The following is a 21,238-nucleotide window of genomic DNA, read 5'->3' as shown; positions in this document are numbered from 1 at the left end:
GAACAGCCGCCCAGCACCGCCTCTCCCTGGGCCCTCCCCCCGATCACCGCTGGGGAGCGGACCGGTGGCAGTAATGCCCGGAAGGCCAAGACGATCCCCAGGCCGGGAACGGGGAGAGCAGCGCGGGTGGGCTCCCCGGCAGCCCGCAGGACCTCTGGGAGCCCAGCTCGCTCCTTGCCCGTCTCCGGGACCCTCCAGATTTCCGCTCCCTGGCTATAAATAACTCCTCTCTAACCGCACTCTGGCCGCGCCCTGGAAACTCTCCCTGTGTGCTCCCCAAACACTCCGTGCGTGCTTTTTCTGTCGGTGACCCTGTCCCTGGCACGGAGTCGAAGGGAAAACAGACTCACGGTGCCAGGGTAGCTCCTCCCCCCCACGCAGCACCCGCGAAGGGAACAGCCAACGGAGCGGGGCGCGGGCCTCTGAACGAGGGCACCCAGCCAAGTCCGGAGTCTACCCCCCAGAGCTGGCCCCCATGTTCAGCCGGGCGGGAAGAGGAGACCAGGTGCGGGATTAGGAGGCTCCAGAGTTTACCTGGGCCCTCCCCTCCTTACCACGCCTGCAGGGGAGAGTGGAGGAGGGGGAGGATGCTACTTGAGGGGACCGTCCCCTCCACCCTGACCAGCTTCCCTACCACAGAGCGATCTCTCCTTCAGACTCCCAAACTGTCCATCCCTTACCCTGACGGCCAAACCGGAGGAGCCGCAAATGGGGCTGGACGAACAGAAGCAGCGTGAGGAGCCCCGGGGCCCCAGGTGTGGTGTGAGGAGGAGGCAGCAGGAAATTGGCCTTCTTGGCTTTAGCCAGCAGCTTGCTCCCCAGTCCGAAGGAAGCCCTCTCTCATCCCCAAGAGGTGGGGTTAACAGCTATACATAAATATTTATAGCAGCCCTTTTTATGGTAACAAAGTTGGTGCCAATCATTGGGGGAGTAGCTGAATAAATTGTGGTATGTGAATGGAATGGAATGGAATGTTATCAAGTCTATTACATGTAAAAACAATGTTTAACCTTTGTTTTTTAGTTTCCAGTTCGGGAGTCTCTCCCACCCTCCCTTTCCTCCTACACTGAGAAGACAAGCGATTTGGTAAAACTTATACATGACTCTTATCAGTCCTAAACAAGAACAAATGGGAAGAATTCAGAGAAACTTGGGAAGATTTGTATGACTTGATGCAATATCTGGCTGAACCAGGACAAGGAGTTCTCCTCGATCACAGCAATAGAAAGGAAAATGGATAACTTCGAGACACCAGAAGTCGGATCCATGAATGAAGAAGATGGTTGGGGCTTTTTAGAGAACTTGAACCTGGAGATTAGTGTCTGGGGGCAGAGGGGTGGAGAACCACCAGCCAGAATGAGGCATTCGGTCAATGGGTTGTTTGGGTTTGCTCAGTTATACCAAGGGAAGGTTCTTTGGAAAAGTGGGTGGAGAAATCACTGAGAAATGATAGTTTGTGGGGGTTTTAAAAGACAACATTTTTTCAACCCTTACCTTCCATCTTAATATTACTTCTAAGACAAAAGAGTGGCAATGGGGGTTAAGTGACTTGCCCAGAGTCTAGGAACAGCTAGGAAGTATCTGAGTTCATTTTTTTTTTTAAACCCTTACCTTCCCTCTTGGAATCAATACTGTGTATTGGCTCCAAGGAAGAAGAGGTAAGGGCTGGGCAATGGGGGTTAAGTGACTTGCCCAAGGTCACACAGCTAAGGAAGTGTCTGAGGTCAAATTTGAACCTACGACCTCAATCTCTAGGGCTGGCTCTCATCTCAATCCACTGAGCTGCCCCCTGAACCTAGGTCCTCCCAAGTCTAGACCTGGTGTTCAACAACAACAACAAAAAAAAACCTAAGTTCTTTATAAATATAATTTCATTTAATAATAATAATAATGGCTAGCATTCATATACTATTCACTATGTGCCAAGTGCTTTACAAATATCTCATTTAATAATAATTGCTAGTATTTTATATAGCATATTTTATAAATATTTTTAAGGATAAAATATTTTATTTATAATTTTTTAAAGAGAAAGAGAAAAGAAGAAAAATAAAATAAAGAGAAAGAGAAGTAGGAGTGCAGTTGGGTGCCAGCAGAGGTCTCTCAGGTCAACCTCAACCTCAATCCTTAGCCTCTTATCCAACTGGGAGATAATGCTCAAATCCCTGCCCATTAATGCAATGGGATTAGGTGCAAGGCTCTCAGGTAAACTATTTTGGTCTGTTGTCTGCCGACTCCCACCTCCTACTCCACCAATCCCTGTCTCTAGAGGTCTATGATTCTATAACCCAGAATCCCCTTCTTCTGCATTCTCTGTCTCTGTATCCCTCCTTCCCTACTATCTGTCTATGGATCCCTGAACCCCATGCCAAGTTCCCATTCTGGCTTTACTTGAATGTCCAAGGACATGTGGTTTGGGGAGAGAGACCCTCTTCTTCATAGTTTCCTCTTGTCTCCCACAAAGATCCCCTCCCCTACTAATTTGGCTTCATAAAAGCTGACCCATCCATTGAACATGAAGGGGTCAGATAATTAAGGGGCAGGCTCGGCATGTGTGATTGTGTCATTGGCAAAGCAAACTTCTGGATGAGGGAACTCTTTCTTACCAAGACAGATCAGAACCTTCTCTGCAACTAATAATCCTAGATTTTTTTTACCCTTATTTTCTGTCTTAGTAATACTCTTAAAGACAGAAGGGCAAGGGCTATATAAAGGAATTTGGGGTTAAGTGACTGGATCAGGATCACACAACTAGGAAGTGCCTGAGTCTGGATTTGAACCCAAGTCCTCCTAACTCCAGGCCTGTTGCTCTATCCCCTGTGAAACCTAGTTGCCTCAAAGATCACAAAGCAAGCAAGTCTATGTAAGAGATGAGACTTGAACTCAGGTCTTCCAGGCTCTGACCACAAGGCTACATTGTCTCATATCATTTACATTTACCTGTTTACCTGTTTATTTTTATCTCTTCTCCCTCCTCCCTCCTGCTCCAATATGCTCCTTAAAGGCAGACTTTCTATCCCCAGTTTTTAGCACTGTGTCCAGTACAGAGCGAGTGCTTAATGAATGCTCATTGGATTGGAAATAAGTTACATAAGTATTATTATTATCATCCCTATTTTACAGATGAGAAAACCAGCTCTTGGAAAAGTGAAGTGATTTGCCTAAAGACCACACAATTAGGAAGTATGATTATAATTAAATTTGAACCCAAGGCCAGTGGTAATGTCCAGTGAATCTTTATGCTATGGGGAATGGAATTTTCTAGACTCCAAATAAAAATATTTGTTTTTGTGGTTCAGTTTCTGACTCCTGATCACCCCATTTGGGATTTTCTTGGCAAAGATACTGGAGCTGTTTGCCATTTTATTCTCCAACTTATTTTATAGATGAGGAAACTGAGGCAAACAGGATTAGGTAGGTGGCTTGCCCCGATAGCACAGCTAGTAAGTGTCTGAGGCTGGGCATGAACTCATGAAAATGAGTCTTCCTGATTCCAAGCACAGCGTTCTATCCACTGTGCCCACTAACTGTGCCTGCTTTTTAAAAAAGTTATATTCCTCAAACACTTCCTAGCTTGGTGACCCTGGGCAAGTCATTTAACCACAACTGCCTAGTCCTTATTGTTCTTCTGCCTTGGAAAGGATAATCAGTATCAATTCTAAGATAGAAGGTAAGGGTTTTGGTTTTTTGCCTTTTTTAGTCATATTAGTATGCATCTCTCATTGTACAAAAGGCAACCAAGATGGCGCAAGGGTCTGAAAGATCATGCCATATGATGAATGGCTGAAGGACCTTGGGTGTTTAGGCTGAAAAAGGGAAGGTAAAGTATATGAGAGCTGGCAGGCAGAAGATGGATTAGCTTTCTTCTGCTTGGCTTGAGATGGAATTAAAAGCAAAGGATGGAAATCCCAAGAGGCAAATTTAGCATTCATGTCAAGAAAAATCTCCAGATAATTAGCGCTGTCCAGGAGAAGGGGCCATCTTGTAGGGTAGTACCTCCACCCTCCAGGAACTCAGGAAGATGAGTCTCCCTGACTTCAGACCCAGTATTCTAGGCTATACTGTTGTTGCCCAGGAAGACCCGAGTTTGAATCCCTCCTCAAATACTAGCTTGTGTGACCTTGAGCAAATCACTTAACCTCTCCCTCATCTATAAAATGAGAATAAAAGCACCCATTCCAAGACTGTGATGAAGTTGTTCAAATGAAGTAACATATGTAAAGGACTCTGCAGCCTTTATAATGCTATAATGCTAGCTCTTATTCTTATTGTGAGGATCGAATGAGATAATTGTAAAGCGCTTAGCATAATGTTTGACATAAAGCAAGTGAAATATAAATGCTAGCTATTATTATTAAATGAGATATTTATAAAGCACTTAGCACACTGCTTGGCACATAGTGGGTGCTATACAAATGTCAGCTATTATTATTAAATGAGATATTTATAAAGCACTTAGCACACTGTTTGGCACATAGTAGGTGCCATATAAATGCTAGCTATTGTTAAATAAGACATTTGTAAAGTACTTAGCACACTACTTGGCACATAGTAGGTGCCATATAAATGCTAGCTATTATTAAATAAGATATTTGTAAAGCACTTATCATGTAGTAAATACTATATGTGAATGCTAGCCATTATTATTAAATGAAATGGTATTTGTAAAGCACTTAGCACACTGCTTGGCACATAGTGGGTGCTATACAAATGTCAGCTATTATTATTAAATGAGATATTTGTAAAGCACTTAGCACACTGCTTGGCACATAGTAGGTGCCATATAAATGCTAGCTATTGTTAAATAAGACATTTGTAAAGTACTTAGCACACTACTTGGCACATAGTAGGTGCCATATAAATGCTAGCTATTATTAAATAAGATATTTGTAAAGCACTTATCATGTAGTAAATACTATATGTGAATGCTAGCCATTATTATTAAATGAAATGATATTTGTAAAGCACTTAGCACACTGCTTGGCACATAGTGGGTGCTATACAAATGTCAGCTATTATTAAATGAGATATTTGTAAAGCACTTAGCACTCTGCTTGGCACATAGTAGGCACTATATAAATGCTAGTTATTATTATTCAGTGATATGATATAAAGCACTTAGCACAGTGCTTGGCACACAGTAGGTGCTATGGAAATGTTAGCTATGATAATGGTAACGTCGACGACTTGGGCTCGAACCTCAGTTTCTGATACTTATTAGCTGTGGATCCTGGAGAAGTCATTTAATCTTTCTAAGTCTCAGTTTTGATGTGTTAACTGAGCAGGCTAGATTGGATGCCCTTCAGAGTCTCTTTCAGCTCGAATTCTTCTACATGGTCCATAGGTGAACTCTGCCCTAATCGTCATCTCCAGGCCCCACCTTTGTCATTTCACTCCTATTTTGAACCTTTCCTGGGTCACTAGCAGATGTCGGGGCATCCTATAGCCCATTGGGTCACTACCGAAAATCGCTGGCATTTCTATAGCACTTAAAAGCTTATGAAGGGATTCAGGTCCCTTATTTCATTTCACACTCAAAAATAACCTAGTGCACTAAGTACTGTCATTATGTCCGCTTTGCATAGGAAGAAACTGAGGCTACATGATTTACCCAGGCTCCCAGAACTAGTTTTTGATGCTAAATTCGAACCCAGTTCTTCCTGACTCTCAAGCCATTACCCTACACTGTCTGGAAAACAATGTCCAGAAATGAACTCATCATCTTTCGCCTTCCCCTGATCCCAATTTAGACTGTTCCCCCCACCACCTCCCTCTCTGACCTCTGGCTATGAACCATCCTTTCCCATTATCCAGTCCCATAACCTGGGAGTTCTATTTGAGTCCTGTCCCTTCCAAGGGTCCCCACCCCATGGAGTCAGTAGTCACCACATCCTGCTGATTCTTTCTCCACAATGTCTCTTAGATCCACCCCTTCCTCTCCATAGGAAGGGCCACCACCCTAGCCCAGGCTCCCATCACCCCCCAGAGGAATGATCAACCAGCTCAGTGGGTCCCATCTCATAAGAATCATAGAATTGGAAGAGACATTCAAAGTTCTTTAGACCAACTTCTCTCCCTCCCCTTGCTAGAACTCCCTCTAAAGTCATCTAGACTCTTCACTTGAATACTACCAGGAACAAGAAACTTATTACTACCCCAGGAAGCAACTATGGGATGCTCCCACCGTGGAAACCTCCTCAGCCTCCACCAGTACCCATATGTGCTGCCAGGCAATGAGGGGTTAAGGGACTTGCCCAGGGTCACAGAGCCTCGATGTGGCAAGAGTAGGATTTAAACTTCCTGACTCCACAAGACCTATACTCTATCCATGACGCCATATTGCTCTTTTGTGTTTTGAATCAATATCTCTTCCAATGGAGTGCTCGTAAATGTTACCTACCAGCTTCCCCCCAACAACACCCTCCAAAAAAGTCTATAGAAGAAATAAATTTAACCTTCATTATGAGCATTTTCTCCATCACCAAGCCATAAGTAAAGCTCTGATTTGTGGCATTTGCTAGCTTTCAAGGTCTAAATGATCACACTGAAAACTTAATTGGCTCTTATAGCTGTGTGACCCTAGACAAGTCATTTGACCCCCATTGTCTAGCCCTTACCATTCTTCTGCCTTAGAACCAATATACTTATTCTAAGACAGAAGGCACAGGTTTAAAAAAATAATAATTGGCTCTCGGGCACAGCCCCGTCTCCCCAATAACTTATACCTACTGATTCTAAGTCTGCTCTCTTGGCTCAATTTATGGCTGTGGTGAGAGTATATGTAGTGGCCAGAGAATGACAACAGCCATGTGGCAACTGATCCCTTCTAGCTCTATGTTATATCCCAACTAGGTCAGGAGTCAATGGCTGGATGTGCTGGATGGGCCAGAGCCCAGGTAACACCTCCCACCCCCAAAGTTAGGAAGAGGAGATTTCTTCGATTTTAAGATATTGATCTCTTGTAGATAATACCCCAGCTCGATGCAGAATGGCAGAGCTGGTAAGGATCTTAGAATATAACATTTTAGGGGGCAGCTGGGTGGCTCAGTGGATGGAGAGCCAGGCCTAGAGACAGAAGGTCCTGGGTTCAAATCTGGCCTCAGATACTTCCCAACTGTGAGACCCTGGGCAAGTCACTAGATCCCCATTGCCTAGCCCTTACTGCTCTTCTGCCTTAGAACCAATACACAGTATTGGTTCTAAGGCAGAAGGTAAGGGTTTAAAAATATATATATATATATATATATATATATATGTATATATATATATATAATTATATTAAATAAATATTATATATATATATATCTATAAACATTTCAAAACTGGAAAAAGTATCCAAGATTATCTAATGACCAGAAGATAGCATATGGGGAGGCAGAGGAAGTGGGATCAAATCTGGATTCTAGGGATAGCTAGGGTAGAGAGCCAGGTCTGATATCAGGAGGACCTGGGTTCAAATCTGACCTCAGATATGTCCTAGCTGTGTGACCCTGGGTAAGTCACATAAACCCCCATTGTCTAACCTTTACTACTCTTCTGCCTAGAAATCCATATTTAGAATCTAAGGCAGAAGGTATGGGTTAATTGGTTGTTGTTTTTTTATTGGGATTCTACTACTTAACTTTTATTGTTTTTCAGTCCTGTCTGACTCTTCCTGACCCCATTTGGGGTTATCTTGGTAAAGATTCTGGAGGGTTTGCCATTTCCTTCTCCAGCTCATTTTACAGATGAGGGAACTGAGGCCAACAGGGTGAAGTGACTTGCCCAGGATCACATAGCTAGGAAGAATCCAGAGGCAGTCCTAGCACTCTGCCCCTGGAGGCAGAGAACCTGAGTTCCAAAGTGAATTTTACTACTTCAGATAGGAAGACATGAACTCAAATCCAGCCTCAGATATTTACCAGCTGTGTGACTCTGGGCAATCTCTGTCTGCCTCAGTTTTCCCAAGTATAAAATGGGGATAATAAATAATAGCACCTATCAGAGTGGGGAAACAACAGATAGCCTATTTATAAAGTCCTTGGCATGTAGTAGGCTCCATAGAAATGCTTCTTCCCTGCAGATCGAAGCAGCCTATTTTTCACTTGAGTTGATTTGGATTTTTATTTTGGGGTTCTAATTTTATATGAGTATTCTCTCACAACAGCGGACAATTTGGAAAAGGGTTTTGCGTGATAATATAGGTGGGACGTAGAACAAACTGCTTTCCATCTCTGGGCTTTAAAGGAAGGGATTGGGATCTTCTAGTTTCTGAAAATGCTATTCCATGTAAATGGTCCAATAAGATCTCCTTTAAAAAAGAAAGAAAAGAAAAGACGCTTTCCCCCTTCTCCCTCGCCCTTCTCCCTCTACCTGTACAATCTGTGGCAAGTCATTTGCCCTCGGTTTCTCGAGCTGAGGTCTCCTTATGTAAAAGGACAGGCAGTCGGAGTAGGGTCAATAGGTAGCGCAATCAGAACCAGGGAGAGCTGGAGTCACGTCTTCCCCCCTTACATCGACTGGCTGAGAGACCCAGACTTGGCTTCTCAGCAGCTCTGAGTCTAGACTGCAGAAAAGGTTCTGATCTGCTGATAGAAGGAAGTTTCCTTCCATAGCCACCAAGGGATTGAATCAGACGGTGTCTAAAGTTCCTTCTACCTCCATCCCATCCATGAGTGAAGAGGGTGAAGAAGGTGAGGATCCCCAATCAGGAAAGCTGCCTGGTCTTGCCCGAGGTGGGCGATGGAGGTCTAGAACACAGTTCATTGGGTCTGATTGCTGGGGGAATTAGGAAACTGTTCCAGGACTCAGAAGAGCAGAGAGGAGGAGAAGGCAGTTAAATCAATGGAAGAGGGCAGCTCTTACCCTTCCGCCATCACCAGGGTGAAGCTTGCTGCTCCCTCCTCACCCCTTCCATGCAGATAAGGTGCTCCCCAGTTCTACGCCCCCAACAGGGTCAACTCTGTCTCGTGCTAGAATGTAATCTCCTTGAAGGCAAAGACTATATCATGTCTGGCTTTGTATCCTCAGAATCCAACATGGCTTCTGGCACACAGTAGGTACTTAATAAAACTGCTCAGGGCCAGCCCCCTTGGCCAAGACTCCCCAAAGGGCACGGAATTTTCTTTGCCTCTAACATCCAATGCTCTATGCTGCCTGTCCCCAATATGTGTGTGTGTCTGTCTGTCTGTCTGTTTGTCTATCTGTCTAAGCTTAAAGCAGAAGGGACCTTCAGGTCTTTCAGTCAGAACAAAGGAAACTGAGGTAGAAACACAGTTTGTAAGGGGTAAAGAAAGGACCCTTGGGGTCCAAATCTGGCAGCCCGCCCATGCCGGGAACCCTTTCTTCCCTTGCCTCTCAGGGCCTCTAGACAAATCCCTAAGAAGGGGGCCTTAACCTGAGATTCACAGAAGAAATTCATGGGATCTGTGGATAGATATGTGAAGAAAGTGCTCTACTTGGAATCAGGAGAACCTGAGTTCAAATTCTGCCTAAGATACTCAATGATCCTGGGCAAGTCACTATCCCTCTCTCCAGCCTTAGGTCCCTCATCTATAAAATGGGGATAATAAGAGCCCCCATAGCCCAGGGGTGTCGTGAGGATCAAATGAGATAACCCATGTAAAGCACTTCTTAAATCAATATAGAAACACCAATTATCATTACTGATATATTGCACTATTCCCTTTTATCTATTATGTCTACAACCCTCTAATTCTACAGATAGGGAAACTAAGTCCCATGATAATTGATTCATTTTATCCTGAAAATAATCCTATAAGGCTGATATTTTTTTTTAATTCCGGAAAAAAGGCCCCTGTGTCTGTAATTTACAGATGAGGAAACTAAGGCAAATAGGGTGACTGAGAAGCCGTAATACATAGAAGTCAATTCACTTGTCCCTAGGCTCAGAACCCAAGTATCTGAGGTGGGATTCAAACCCAGATCCTTCTTGACTCCTCATCAAGTACTTTCCTTATTCTCCCTTTAGGCTGCTGTCCAGAACACTGGGGGCAGAAGCAGCCCTATCCTGGGAAGGGCAGCAGGGATATCATTTGAACCCTGAGACATAGAAGCCTTTATTTTGGTCCACAGAAGGTGGAGACAGCCTACATGGCCCTTCCGGGAATCTCTATGAGGCTCTCTCCCTACCCAGTGCTAGCTCAACCTCTCTGAGCCCTGACCCCCTCAGCCCCCCAAAAGGAGACCTCCCCCATTGAGAGGAAGTGTCCTCTCAGTGACTGATCTGTCCTCCTCACACTGGGAGCCAAGGAATCCCACACTGAGGCCGGCCTGGATGGCCAGAAACCTGAAGTCACAGGGGGCCACCAACTTTAGTACATCAGGTCCTGGGGATGGGGGCCTTCAGGCTGGAGCCCGAGGCCTCCTCCTCACCCAGTAAATGGACTGAAGCAAATCACGTTCTTTCTCTGGGCTTGTTTCCTCACCTGTAATATGAGAAGGTTGGCCCAGATGGTGGCTAAGGTCCTTCCCAGGCCTTAGAACACTGGAAGTCAGTGTTTGAGGAGTCCTTTCTAGCCGGGATCATTTAGCAGGGATCCAGGACCCTGGGAGCTCATCCATTTTCTGTTCTACCGACCCTCCCAGCATTGAGATTCTGGGTTCTAAGGACCCTCCCAGCTCTGACATTCTCTGTTCTAAAGTCTCTCCCAGCTCTGAAATTCTGGGTTCTAAGGGCTCTCCCAGCTGATATTTTCTGTTCTAAAGACCCTCTAGGCTCTAACATTTTCTCTTCTAAGGACCTTCCCAACTCTGAAATTCTGGGTTCTAAGGACCCTCCCAGCTCTGACATTCTCTGTTCTAAAGTCTCTCCCAGCTCTGACATTTTCTGTTCTAAGGACCCTCCCAGCTCTGACATTCTCTGTTCTAAGGACCTTCCCAGCTCTGAAATTCTGGGTTCTAAGGACCCTCCCAGCTCTGACATTTTCTCTTCTAAGGACCCTCCCAGCTCTGAAATTCTGGATTCTAAGGGCCTTTCCCAGCTCTGGTATTTTCTGTTCTAAGGACCCTCCCAGCTCTGAAATTCTGGGTTCTAAGGACCCTCCCAGCTCTGACATTCTCTGTTCTAAGGTCTCTCCCAGCTCTAACATTTTCTCTTCTAAGGACCCTCCCAGCTCTGACATTTTCTATTCTAAGGACCCTCCCAGCTCTGAAATTCTGGATTCTAAGGGCCTTTCCCAGCTCTGGTATTTTCTGTTCTAGGGGACTTTTCTCAGCTCTGGCATTCTGGGTTCTAAGATCCATCCCAGCTCTGACCATCTACATTTTGAGATTCCTTCTCACTCACTGGAGGCATTGCACCCTCCAGGCTCCCTTCCAGTTCCCTAACTCTGATTTCCAACTACTCCCTGCTTCTCTGCTGGGACAAATCAAGGCAGCCATGTCAATGGGAAGAAGATGGAGTTTCTTGATGTTCTAGACCCAGAGGGCACCAAAGCCCAAAGTCCATTGTTCCGGAACTCCCAAATCTATCCTCCCCCAAAGGAAAGCAGGACAGAGAGCTGGAAGCCCAAGGGTCACTGTCTCCTGGCTAGGAAGCCCCCATCCTCAAGGGATTCCCCAGTCTGGTAGGGCTAAGCAAGTTCCCTGGGAGAAGCCCCAAGTCCCAAGGACAGAGGAATACAGTAAAGGAATACTTTCGATACATCAAAGGCTGAAAATGTTATTCTCCTCACTCTAACAGCAGAGAACGCCGCTCTGACTCTTAGTAGGTGGTTCATGAGGGGCTCCAGGTGCAAGAAATCACAGCATGGCAGGCACCTCTGATGCCTCACTTGTGGACCACAGATCCAAGCTGTTGTTGGGACTGCCATGAAGGCCCTTCCAGCTTGGTAGGACCTGCTTTTGCTCAACTGTCCCAGGCACTGAGAAACCAGGGTCCTCTCCATGCAAGATGAGGCAGGGAAGAAGCTTTGGTAAAAAACTTTCAAATAGATGAGATTTCTTTTTTCAACTGATGGGCCCTTAGAGGGAGTCAGTCAGTTAGTCAGTTAACAAGCATTTTCCAAGAGTTTACTCTGTCTGAGGCACTAACTCTGTGTCATTTGACTGGGACACAAGGCTCCTGACTCCCAGTTTTGGACCCCAAAGAGAATCAAGCTCTACTAGGGGATCCCCCTCCCCAGAACCTGCCAATCACATTTTCATGATCCCTAGAAGTGTCCAGGAACTCTAGCCTGCTGTTCCATTCTCCCAGAAGAGTGCAATAATGTAAAAAATAGGGGTAAGGTTAAGCAACAAGGTCATTCATGGCATAGAGTGCTGAGTCTGGAGTCAGAAAGACCTGAGGACAAATCTATCCTCTGACACTGGCTGTGTGACCCTGGCCAAGTCACTTAACCTCTGTTTGCCACAACTTCTGTAAAAATGGGAATAACAATAGCCCCTACCTCCCAGGGTTATTGTGAGGATCAAAGGAGTTAATGTTTGTAAAGGGCTTAGAAAAGTGCTTGGCGCTTAGTAGGTTCTATAGAAATGTTAGCTATAATTCTATATTCATGTTATATAGTTATGTTTGCATGTATATGTAAAACTTTAAAGGTTTCCTAATACTTTCATACATTACTAAAATGCAGGTCTAATCATTCCATGCCCCTTCTGTAAACCTCACAAAGTATGCACACGCTCAAGACCACGAAAGCATGTGCACACACACACATTCTCTCCCTCCTTTCTTCTCTTCCCCCTTCTCTCTTTTTATCTCTCTTCCTCTTCCTCTCTCCCTTCTCCTTCCCTCTCTTCCTCTATCCTTCCCTCTCTGTCTCTCTATCTCTCCCAGCTCCTTCCCTCTCTCCATCCCTCCTTCTCTCTCGCTATCTCTGTCTTTCCCCCTCCTTCCCTCTCTCCTTCCCTCCCTCTGTCTCTTTCCCCCTCCCTCCTTTTCTTCCTCTTCCTCCCTTTCCCCCTTTGTCTGTCTCTCCCCCCTCCTTCCTTCTCTTCCTCTCCCTCTCTTCCTCCCTCCTTCTCTCTCGCTCTGTCTCTGTCTTTCCCCCCTCTTTCCCTATCTCTCCCTCCCTCTCTTCCTCTCCTTCTCTCCCTCTCTTCCCCCTCCTTTTCTTCCTCTTCCTCCCTTTCTCTGTCTCTCTCCCCTCCTTCCTTCTCTTCCTCTCCCTCTCTTCCTCCCTCCTCTCTTGCTCTGCCTCTGTCTTTCCCCCCTCCTTCCCTATCTCTCCCTCCCTCTCTTCCTCTCCTTCTCTCCCTCTCTTTCCCCCTCCCTCCTTTTCTTCCTCTTCCTCCCTTTCTGTCTGTCTCTCCTCCCCCCTCCTTCCTTCTCTTCCTCTCCCTCTCTTCCTCTCCTTCTCTCCCTCTCTTCCCCCCTCCTTTTCTTCCTCTTCCTCCCTTTCTCTGTCTCTCTCCCCTCCTTCCTTCTCTTCCTCTCCCTCTCTTCCTCCCTCCTTCTCTCTTGCTCTGTCTCTGTCTTTCCCCCCTCCTTCCCTATCTCTCCCTCCCTCTCTTCCTCTCCTTCTCTCCCTCTCTTCCCCCCTCCTTTTCTTCCTCTTCCTCCCTTTCTCTGTCTCTCTCCCCTCCTTCCTTCTCTTCTTCTCCCTCTCTTCCTCCCTCCTCTCTCGCTGTCTATCTTTCCCCCCTCCTTCCCTATCTCTCCCTCCCTCTCTTCCTCTCCTTCCCTCCCTCTCTTCCCCTCTCCTTTTCTTCCTCTTCCTCCCTTTCTCTCTGTCTCTCTCCCCTCCTTCCTTCTCTTCCTCTCCCTCTCTTCCTCCCTCCTCTCTCGCTGTCTATCTTTCCCCCCTCCTTCCCTATCTCTCCCTCCCTCTCTTCCTCTCCTTCCCTCCCTCTTTCCCCCTCCCTCCTTTTCTTCCTCTTCCTCCCTTTCTCTCTGTCTCTCTCCCCTCCTTCCTTCTCTTCCTTTCCCTCTCTTCCTCCCTCCCTCTCTCTCTCTGTCTCTCTCCCCATTGTGTTTCAGCTAGTGAAACTGGCTACACTCCCTCGCTGCTCAGGGCATTTCCCCTGGGTCTCTCATGTCCGGAACATACTCCCTCTTCTGCTCCAACTGCTGACCTCCCTGGCTTCCTCTGAGTCTTGACTAAAGTCCCACCTTGTCCAGGAAGCCTTCCCCAATCGCCCTAAATTCTGGTGCCTTCCTTCTGCTTGTTATTTCTTATTATCATATATAACTTGCTTTGTACCTAGTTGTTTCCATATTGTCTCCACGTAAGCTCCTGGAGGGCAGGGTCTGTCTGTCTACTTTTTTGTGTGCCTGACTCTTCCAAGCAAAGATACTGAAGTCGTTTGCCATTTCCTTCTCCAGATCATTTTACAGATGAGGAAACTGAGGCAAATAGCGTTAAATGACTTGTATGTGTCTTGAGGCTAGATTTGAATGCATGAAGATGAGCCTTCCTAATTCCAAGGCCAGTGCTCTATCCACTGGGTTACCTGGCTGCCTTTGTTAGTACATATTTGCATGTTGTTTCCCCCTGCTTCAACTATGAGCTCCTTAAGGGGAAGGGCTGTCTTTTCATTTTAACTCTTACCTTCTGTCTTAGACACAATACTGTCTATTGGTTCCAAGGCAGATTAGTGGTAAGGGCTAGGCAATGGGGGTCAAGTGACTTGCCCAGGGTCACACAGTTGGGAAGTATCTGAGGCCAGACTTGAAGCCAGAATTTCCTTTCTCTGAGACTGTCTTTTGACTTTCTTTGCATACTGAGTCCTTGGCACAGTGCCTGGTCCACAGTAGGTATTAATATATGTTTATTGACTTGAATTGACTGATAACACCTCATTTGAGTCTCACACCAACTCTGTGCAAGATCATGAGCTCTATTTTTCACCAAAAGAAATCCAAGCTCAGAATGCCTCCATGACTTGCTCAAGGTCACCTAGCTGGTGTTAGAGGCAAGGTTTGAATTCAGAGCTTCCTGCCTCTTTGCTCAATGTTCTTTCTTTTTCTCCCATGTTTGTTTAACCCTTACCTCCTGTCTTTTTTTTTTAAACCCTTACCTTCCATCTTGGAGTCAATACTGTGTATTGGCTCCAAGGCAGAAGAGTGGTAAGGGCTAGGCAATGGGGGTCAAGTGACTTGCCCAGGGTCACACAGCTGAGACGTGTCTGAGGCCAGATTGGAACCCAGGACTTCCCATCTCTAGGCCTGGCTCTCAATCCACTGAGCCAACCAGCTTCCCCCCGCCCCCTTACCTCCTGTCTTAAAATCAATACTAAGTATTTTTTCTAAGGCAGAAGAGGGTTAGACAATGGGAGTTAAATGACTTGCCTAGGATCACACAGCTAGGAAGTGCCTGAGGCTGGATTTGAATCCAAGTCTTCCTGACACCAGGTCTGGTTCTCTATCCACTAAGCCACCTGGCTGCCCCACTGCCTCAACACTCTTTCTATGTTGCCATTTTACAGTGGTAAATGCTTCCAACAGAATAAAGAGCTCAGAACAAACCTTGGCCTGAATTAAAAGCCCACAGGCAGAGATTTCAGCATATCCACTCTTCCATTTAGCCAAGACTATGGCCACATCAGTCACATCTTTGGCAGAGCCCTGGAAGGGAGAGTCAAACGTGTCCTTTGTTCAAATGCCCTGGAGTGGACAAGCCCCCTGGAAGCCCCAGCGCACCAGGGTCTAGAAGATATGTGTGAGGGGGAAGGGGGAAAAGGAGAAAGCACAAATCTAACCATACACATTTGAGTCTTCTGATAAGATATATGCTGTTGCTCCCTATTGCTCCCCAAATAAAGTCCAAATTTTATAAGCAATTGGCATGAGGCTCTCTATGGTATGGTAGAAGAACATGCCCGAGAGTCAAAAGAAGGAAGGAAGGAAGGAAGGAGGGAGGGAGGGAGGGAGGGAGGGAGGGAGGGAGGGAGGGAGGGAAGGAAGGAAGGAAGGAAGGAAGGAAGGAAGGAAGGAAGGAAGGAAGGAAGGAAGGAAGGAAGGAAGGAAGGAAGGAAGGAAGGAAGGAAGGAAGGAAGGAAGGAAGGAAGGAAGGAAGGAAGGAAGGAAGGAAGGAAGGAAGGAAGGAAGGAAGGAAGGAAGGAAGGAAGGAAGGAAGGAAGAAAGAAAGAAAGAAAGAAAGAAAGAAAGAAAGAAAGAAAGAAAGAAAGAAAGAAAGAAAGAAAGAAAGAAAGAAAGAAAGAAAGATGAAGAAAAAGAAAGGAGAGGGAAGTAAAGAAGAAAGAAAGGGAGAGAAAGAGAGAGGGAGGGAGCAAGGGAGGGAAGGAGGGAGAAAGGAGGTAAGGAAGAAACAAAGGATGATAGATTCGTTAGGAACAGGACAGATTTCATTTTGAGGACCATCAGAGGACATCAAAGGAGCTTAATACATGTTTTAAATTCACATTACTAGGAAACATTTCAGATTTACAAGGTATTCCCCACACAGCAACTTGGTGAGGCTGGTAGTACAATTACTACAATATGTTGAATAGATACAGAAATGAAGGATCAGAGAAGGGAGCCAATTTGTCCAAGGTCACACAGCTTTTAAGTGCTAGCATTCAACCCCAGGACCTCAGACTTCTGACACAAAGTTTCTCTCTCTGACTTGTCTACCAAAAACAGCCTTTTCAGAAGGTGTAGATCCTCTGGGCAGCCGAGAGGTGCCCAGGGCAGCACCCTTTGTGCGCTCCCCTCTTAAGGATCTCCCAGGTGGGCTGTGCCCGGTGTGTGCACCCTGTGATTTGAGCTGTGATCCCAGCTCTCCCCAGCCCCTGGCCCCATGACCCAGAAGGGCCAGTGCTGGAGCAGCCCCAAGCCCCAGGCTTCAGTTACCTTGGATGCCCTTCTCTTGTCAATACACTCCGGATTCTGGCATCGAAGTCCTTTCTCCTCCGTTAGGCTTCGGTCATCTGCAGAGCAAAGGGCCAGAGGGTGTTAGCCAACCAGGTGGAGACCTCCCAACTTGCCCAGCCTCCCAACACCCTCCTCCTCTTCCCAGGACCCTGCAGAGAAGGAAGGGTGGGGCGGGCCTCCTCGGTCCATCCCTTCAAAGAGGGTCAGTGTCACTTTCCATTTGAAATGCCAACTTATCTGTTTCCAAGGCTTCCCCCCCCCCCCTTCTCTTATTGTAATTCCTCAGGGAAATTATCTAGATTCCACAGACTGGTGGAAGCTTTCTTTGGAAATAAAAGACTTGGATCCTTGTCTTCTCCCCCATGCCATTCCCAGAAAAGATCTCTCCTGGGGCAAAAATGTCCTCATTCTCCTGCAAAGGGGGTCTTCCTCACCTGCAGACCAGGGAGAGGCCTCTCAAGTCCTGAAACCTCAATCTTTATCCCCAGCTTCTGCCTTTTCTCCCTTTTAAATGAGTATGGGTATGTGAGGATAAAGTATACAAATCTAATTATGTTCATTGGATTGGCTTGCTCAGATATCTGCTGTGGCTCCCTATTATTATTCAAACTTTATAAACAATTGGCATTCGGGACTCTCTCCAGCATGGTATCTCTTAGGCTTGCTAAGCTCATTTCAGGACTATGACCTACTCTCTGGCCCCAGACTACACCTCTCCCCTCATTGTTTTGTGTTCATTTGGTTAGCTAGACCTGGAATGCCCTCCCTGCCTTGATTTCCTCCTCATCCTTTGTAACAGCTCCTCCTACAAAAATACTGCCAGCTCTCTGGCTGATAAATTCCTCAGACCCTTCCAAGATCCTTCCCCTTTTTATTTAACTCTCTAATAAACGTGTGCTATTATCTATTGTGATTATCAGACTTCCTTTTCTCCTCCTAGATTATAAACTTACTGAAGACAGGGCCTCGGTCTTAGCTACATGTTACTAGAACTTAGAACAGTGCCTAGCACTCAGCAGTTAATGATTGATTGCACCATTTTGGGGTTGTGATTTGGGGGGGCCCACCCCATATACACATAAGCCATGGGTCTACCGGAAATTCAGTCTAGGCCATGCCAATCCCCATCCCTAAAGTGGGGTTCCCAACTGATTTGATCTGACCAGTAAGAAGGAAGGAAGGTGACATGCCCCTAGCCCCCAGCCCTGGCCCCTCTTATCCTTTCTTTGGGAAAGGGTGAGAGCAGACAAGGTAGAGGGGCTGCAGAGTATTGACAGTAGAAGAGAGGGATGTTGGTAGGAGATTCTGAACTACTCCCCAGGCCTAGGGCTAGTCCCTTCCTGCCCCTGTAGCCCACCTAGCTGGGCTTCTGAGGGTGGGAAGGTCCAGACCCCAGAAAGTCAGCCCCTGAGGACTACAGTGACAATACCCAACCCCAGAGGAGATGGGGGCCACTTCTTCCAAGGAAAGATGTCGTGAGCCCATCCAACCCTCCTCAAAGGATTGCTCCCTTTCCAGGTTGCACCCCACCCCCAGCAGGCCACAAGGGATGCCCCACTATTCACTCTACACCAATCTAGCTACTCCTGGCTTGCCCCAACTGGCCCAGCTCCCCAAAGATGGCTGGCCCTCAGCAAAGTTTTTCCAGATCTAGACCCCAGATTGTCTGTAACTTCCATTCTGGATCCCCCATTCCCAGAATTTTCCAATCTCAGAATCTCTAGCCCCTCAAAACATCAGCAGACTCCTGTCCCCTGAGAGCCCCCCCTCTTCCTGCCTGGGATCCCTAAGTCCTTAAAGCCCAGTCCCCCTCACTTCCTAGTTCAGACTACCTCATCCTGGAAGCCCTCAGGCCTTCCCAAAGGCCCAGATTTGTAAGGTCTGGGTACCCCAGCCCCTCCCCCAATGGGGGGGGGGCATCCCTAGAGCTTGCCCCAGTTTGAAGTTCTTCGGTTCTGCCGCCTTCCTCCACCCAGGTTCCGGGAGCCCCTCCGCCTGGCTGCCCCCCAACATAATACCACTATCCTGTAGGCCCCCTGGTCTCTCACAGTCCAGAATCCCAAGGCTCGGCACGCCGCCCCCTCCCCCCTACCCCCCAGGCCAGGATCCCATGGCCCGGACTCTTCTTTCCCCCAGTTCTTGGAGTCCCCTAACCTCCCTGGGCCTGGCTTCCCCCAGCTCAAGTCTGGGAGCCCGCCATCCGGGAGCCCCCGCCTCCGCGCGCGAAGTGCCGGGGTCCTCGGCCCGGCCCGCCATCCTGGGCCAGCACAGCGGCGGCGGCAGTCCAACAGCGGGGCCGGCCGGAGACGCCAGCCCTCCCCTCCCGGCCCCTCCGTTGTGCCCCCCCCACTCGCGATGTCCTCTCACTCACCCATGGACGAGCTCCCAGGGGGTAGGGACGGTTTTCCCGGAGCCCGCCGCTCCGCCGGCCCGGCCTGGTCCCGGGGGAGGCGAGGAAAGGGGAGGGAAGAGGAGGGGAGGGGAGGGGAGGAGGAGAGACGCGGAGCCGGCCTGGCCACGGCCAGGAGAGGCGGACACAACAGCGCCGCGGGGCTCCGGCTGCTTCGGCGAGACTGAGGGGGAGCCCGAAGTCTCAGCTCAAAGCCCCCCAGCCCAAGTGTGGCACACTGTGGCAGCCAGGGCAGAAGGCGAGCAGCCAAGGGCATGCGGGCCCAGGAACAGAGACAGAGCGAGACACAGAGACAAGAAGCAGGGACAGAGACAGCGCCAGGGACGGAGAAAACAGACAGAGACAGAAATGCAGAGGCAAAGGGAGAGACAGAGAGAGACAAATGCAGAGACAAATTCAGAAACAAAACAGGGGAGAGACAGAAAGAAAAGCAGAGACAAAAGACAGAGACAGGAGAGGCAGAGACGAGAGACAAAATAGACCGGGAGAGCTAGAGATAGCGCCTGGGGCTGAGACGGAGGGAGAGAGATAAAGAGCCGGCAAAAATCCAGCCCCCGAGGGCCAGTGGGTGGCCGGAGCCCCAGGGTGGGACGGAGCTGGGGAGGAAGCCTGTTGAAGCTGGAAAGGGAGGGGCAGGGGCCGAGAGGGCTCCCAGGGGACACCTCTGAAATGTCTTCTAGGTAGGCCACCCGGAGGGGTGGGGCAGCATCAGGTGACTGGAGACTCCACTTTGGAGAGTGAAAAGGCCCTGGGCTCCCCAGCTGGCCTGGACTGCCCATCCCAGCCCAGAGGGGAGAAAGACTGTAGTCTATCATAACTCACCCTTCCCTGCCCCTATTTTACAGAGGGGCAAACTGAGGCTTAGGTGATGGATGGAGCAGAAGTCTGAAGCCTTGAAATTGGGTTGTGAGGAGGGACCAGAGACTCTGGGGACTGGGATTCCTTCCAATGGGGGTTAGGGCCAGGACTTGCTATCCTGGGGCAGAGGATCAAATCCCCTCTGACATTCTTATCTCTAAGTCTTTTAACCTGAGCCTTAGACAATAAGAGCTCTATCTTCACGTTGTCTGAGGAGCCTTCAACAAACATGCATTAAGCACCTTCTGTATGCTAGGTTTGAGGAGTTACGGAACAGAGAGTAATATCTGCAGGACAGACCAGAGAAGGTCTGGGGCAGGAAAGCCCTCCTGCATCCAGGGGTCCTGGAGCTGAGTTGTAAAGGAAGCTGGACAATAGGGAGAAAGAGATAGTGAAGAGGGAGGGCATTCTGAGCCTGCCACTTGACCCCTGGAGACAGTCAGTGGGTGAAGAAGGGTCAATAAACCACTTGGATTGGACCTTGGGGAGCCCGAAGAGAAGCCATCTGTCTAAAGTGAGCCTGGAAAGGTGGGCTGGACTCAGGTGGTGAAGGTCTTCCACTTTGAGTTGCCTATGGGCAATGGGGAGCCACTGAAGCTTCTTCAGCTGTGGGAGTGATGGTGTCAGATCTGTATGCTTTCAAGATAAGAGGAGGGATTAAGTCTGGAATGACACTGGGACAGGGAACTCTTCTCTACCATGGGAGGCTGCCATCTTCCTTCTCAACAACTCTATTGCCTAGAACAAGAATCAGATTAAGTGACTTGCCAGTGTGTGTCAGAGGCAGAATTTGAACTCAGGTGTTCCTGGCTTTGAAGCCAGCTTTTTATCACTTAGTTATTATGCTTTAGCAAGTGAAATCAAGCTTCAGAAAACTACCTCTGGGTCAGCCACCATTTTTCTTCCCAGCCCCAGGTCAGAGATGAGAGAATAGTCTGTACACTGAGCCTGTCTGTGAAGCTGTGCCTTAGTGGAATGTAAAATCCTTGAGGGCAGCCAAACCAATATTATTTTTGGTTTGGTATTCTTGTCACCAGGGCAGCTAGGTGGCACCATAGCCTCAGAGCACCAGGCCTGGAGTCAGGAAGACTCATCATCCTGAATTCAAATGTGACTTAGATATTACTAGCTGGGTGACCCTGGCCAAGTCACCTCACCCGGTTTGCCTCAGTTTCCTCCTCTGTAAAATGAGCTGGAAAAGGAAATGGCAA

At 47.8% G+C, this 21,238-nt stretch overlaps 1 protein-coding gene and 1 long non-coding RNA gene across 10 annotated transcripts in view; one reads left to right on the top strand and one right to left on the bottom strand.

Annotated features, from left to right (window-relative positions):
* The window catches only part of PLEKHG5 (pleckstrin homology and RhoGEF domain containing G5), a 118,965-nt gene that overhangs the window by 41,360 nt on the left and 56,367 nt on the right, over positions 1 to 21,238 (bottom strand). For 2 of the 9 annotated variants that reach the window (XM_056795911.1, XM_056795910.1), the window contains exons 2-3: positions 16,739 to 16,815; positions 15,410 to 15,508 (exon numbers count right to left, since the gene is read on the bottom strand). In XM_056795911.1, the coding sequence (XP_056651889.1) occupies positions 15,410 to 15,508; positions 16,739 to 16,815 (176 nt within the window). Of the gene's footprint in view, positions 1 to 680; positions 810 to 15,409; positions 15,509 to 16,738; positions 16,816 to 19,130; positions 19,721 to 21,238 lie in introns of those variants that run through there. The other 7 variants (XM_056795913.1, XM_056795912.1, XM_056795908.1 and 4 more) reach the window with 6 other exon arrangements.
* Positions 720 to 3,295, top strand: LOC130453914 (uncharacterized). The gene is made up of 2 exons (XR_008911582.1): positions 720 to 853; positions 1,024 to 3,295. It is a non-coding gene; the product is annotated as an uncharacterized LOC130453914 (long non-coding RNA).

The sequence above is a fragment of the Monodelphis domestica genome, chromosome 4 (assembly GCF_027887165.1).
Source record: "Monodelphis domestica isolate mMonDom1 chromosome 4, mMonDom1.pri, whole genome shotgun sequence".
NCBI lineage: Eukaryota > Metazoa > Chordata > Mammalia > Didelphimorphia > Didelphidae > Monodelphis > Monodelphis domestica.
This window is presented reverse-complemented; position numbering and strand designations above follow the sequence as displayed.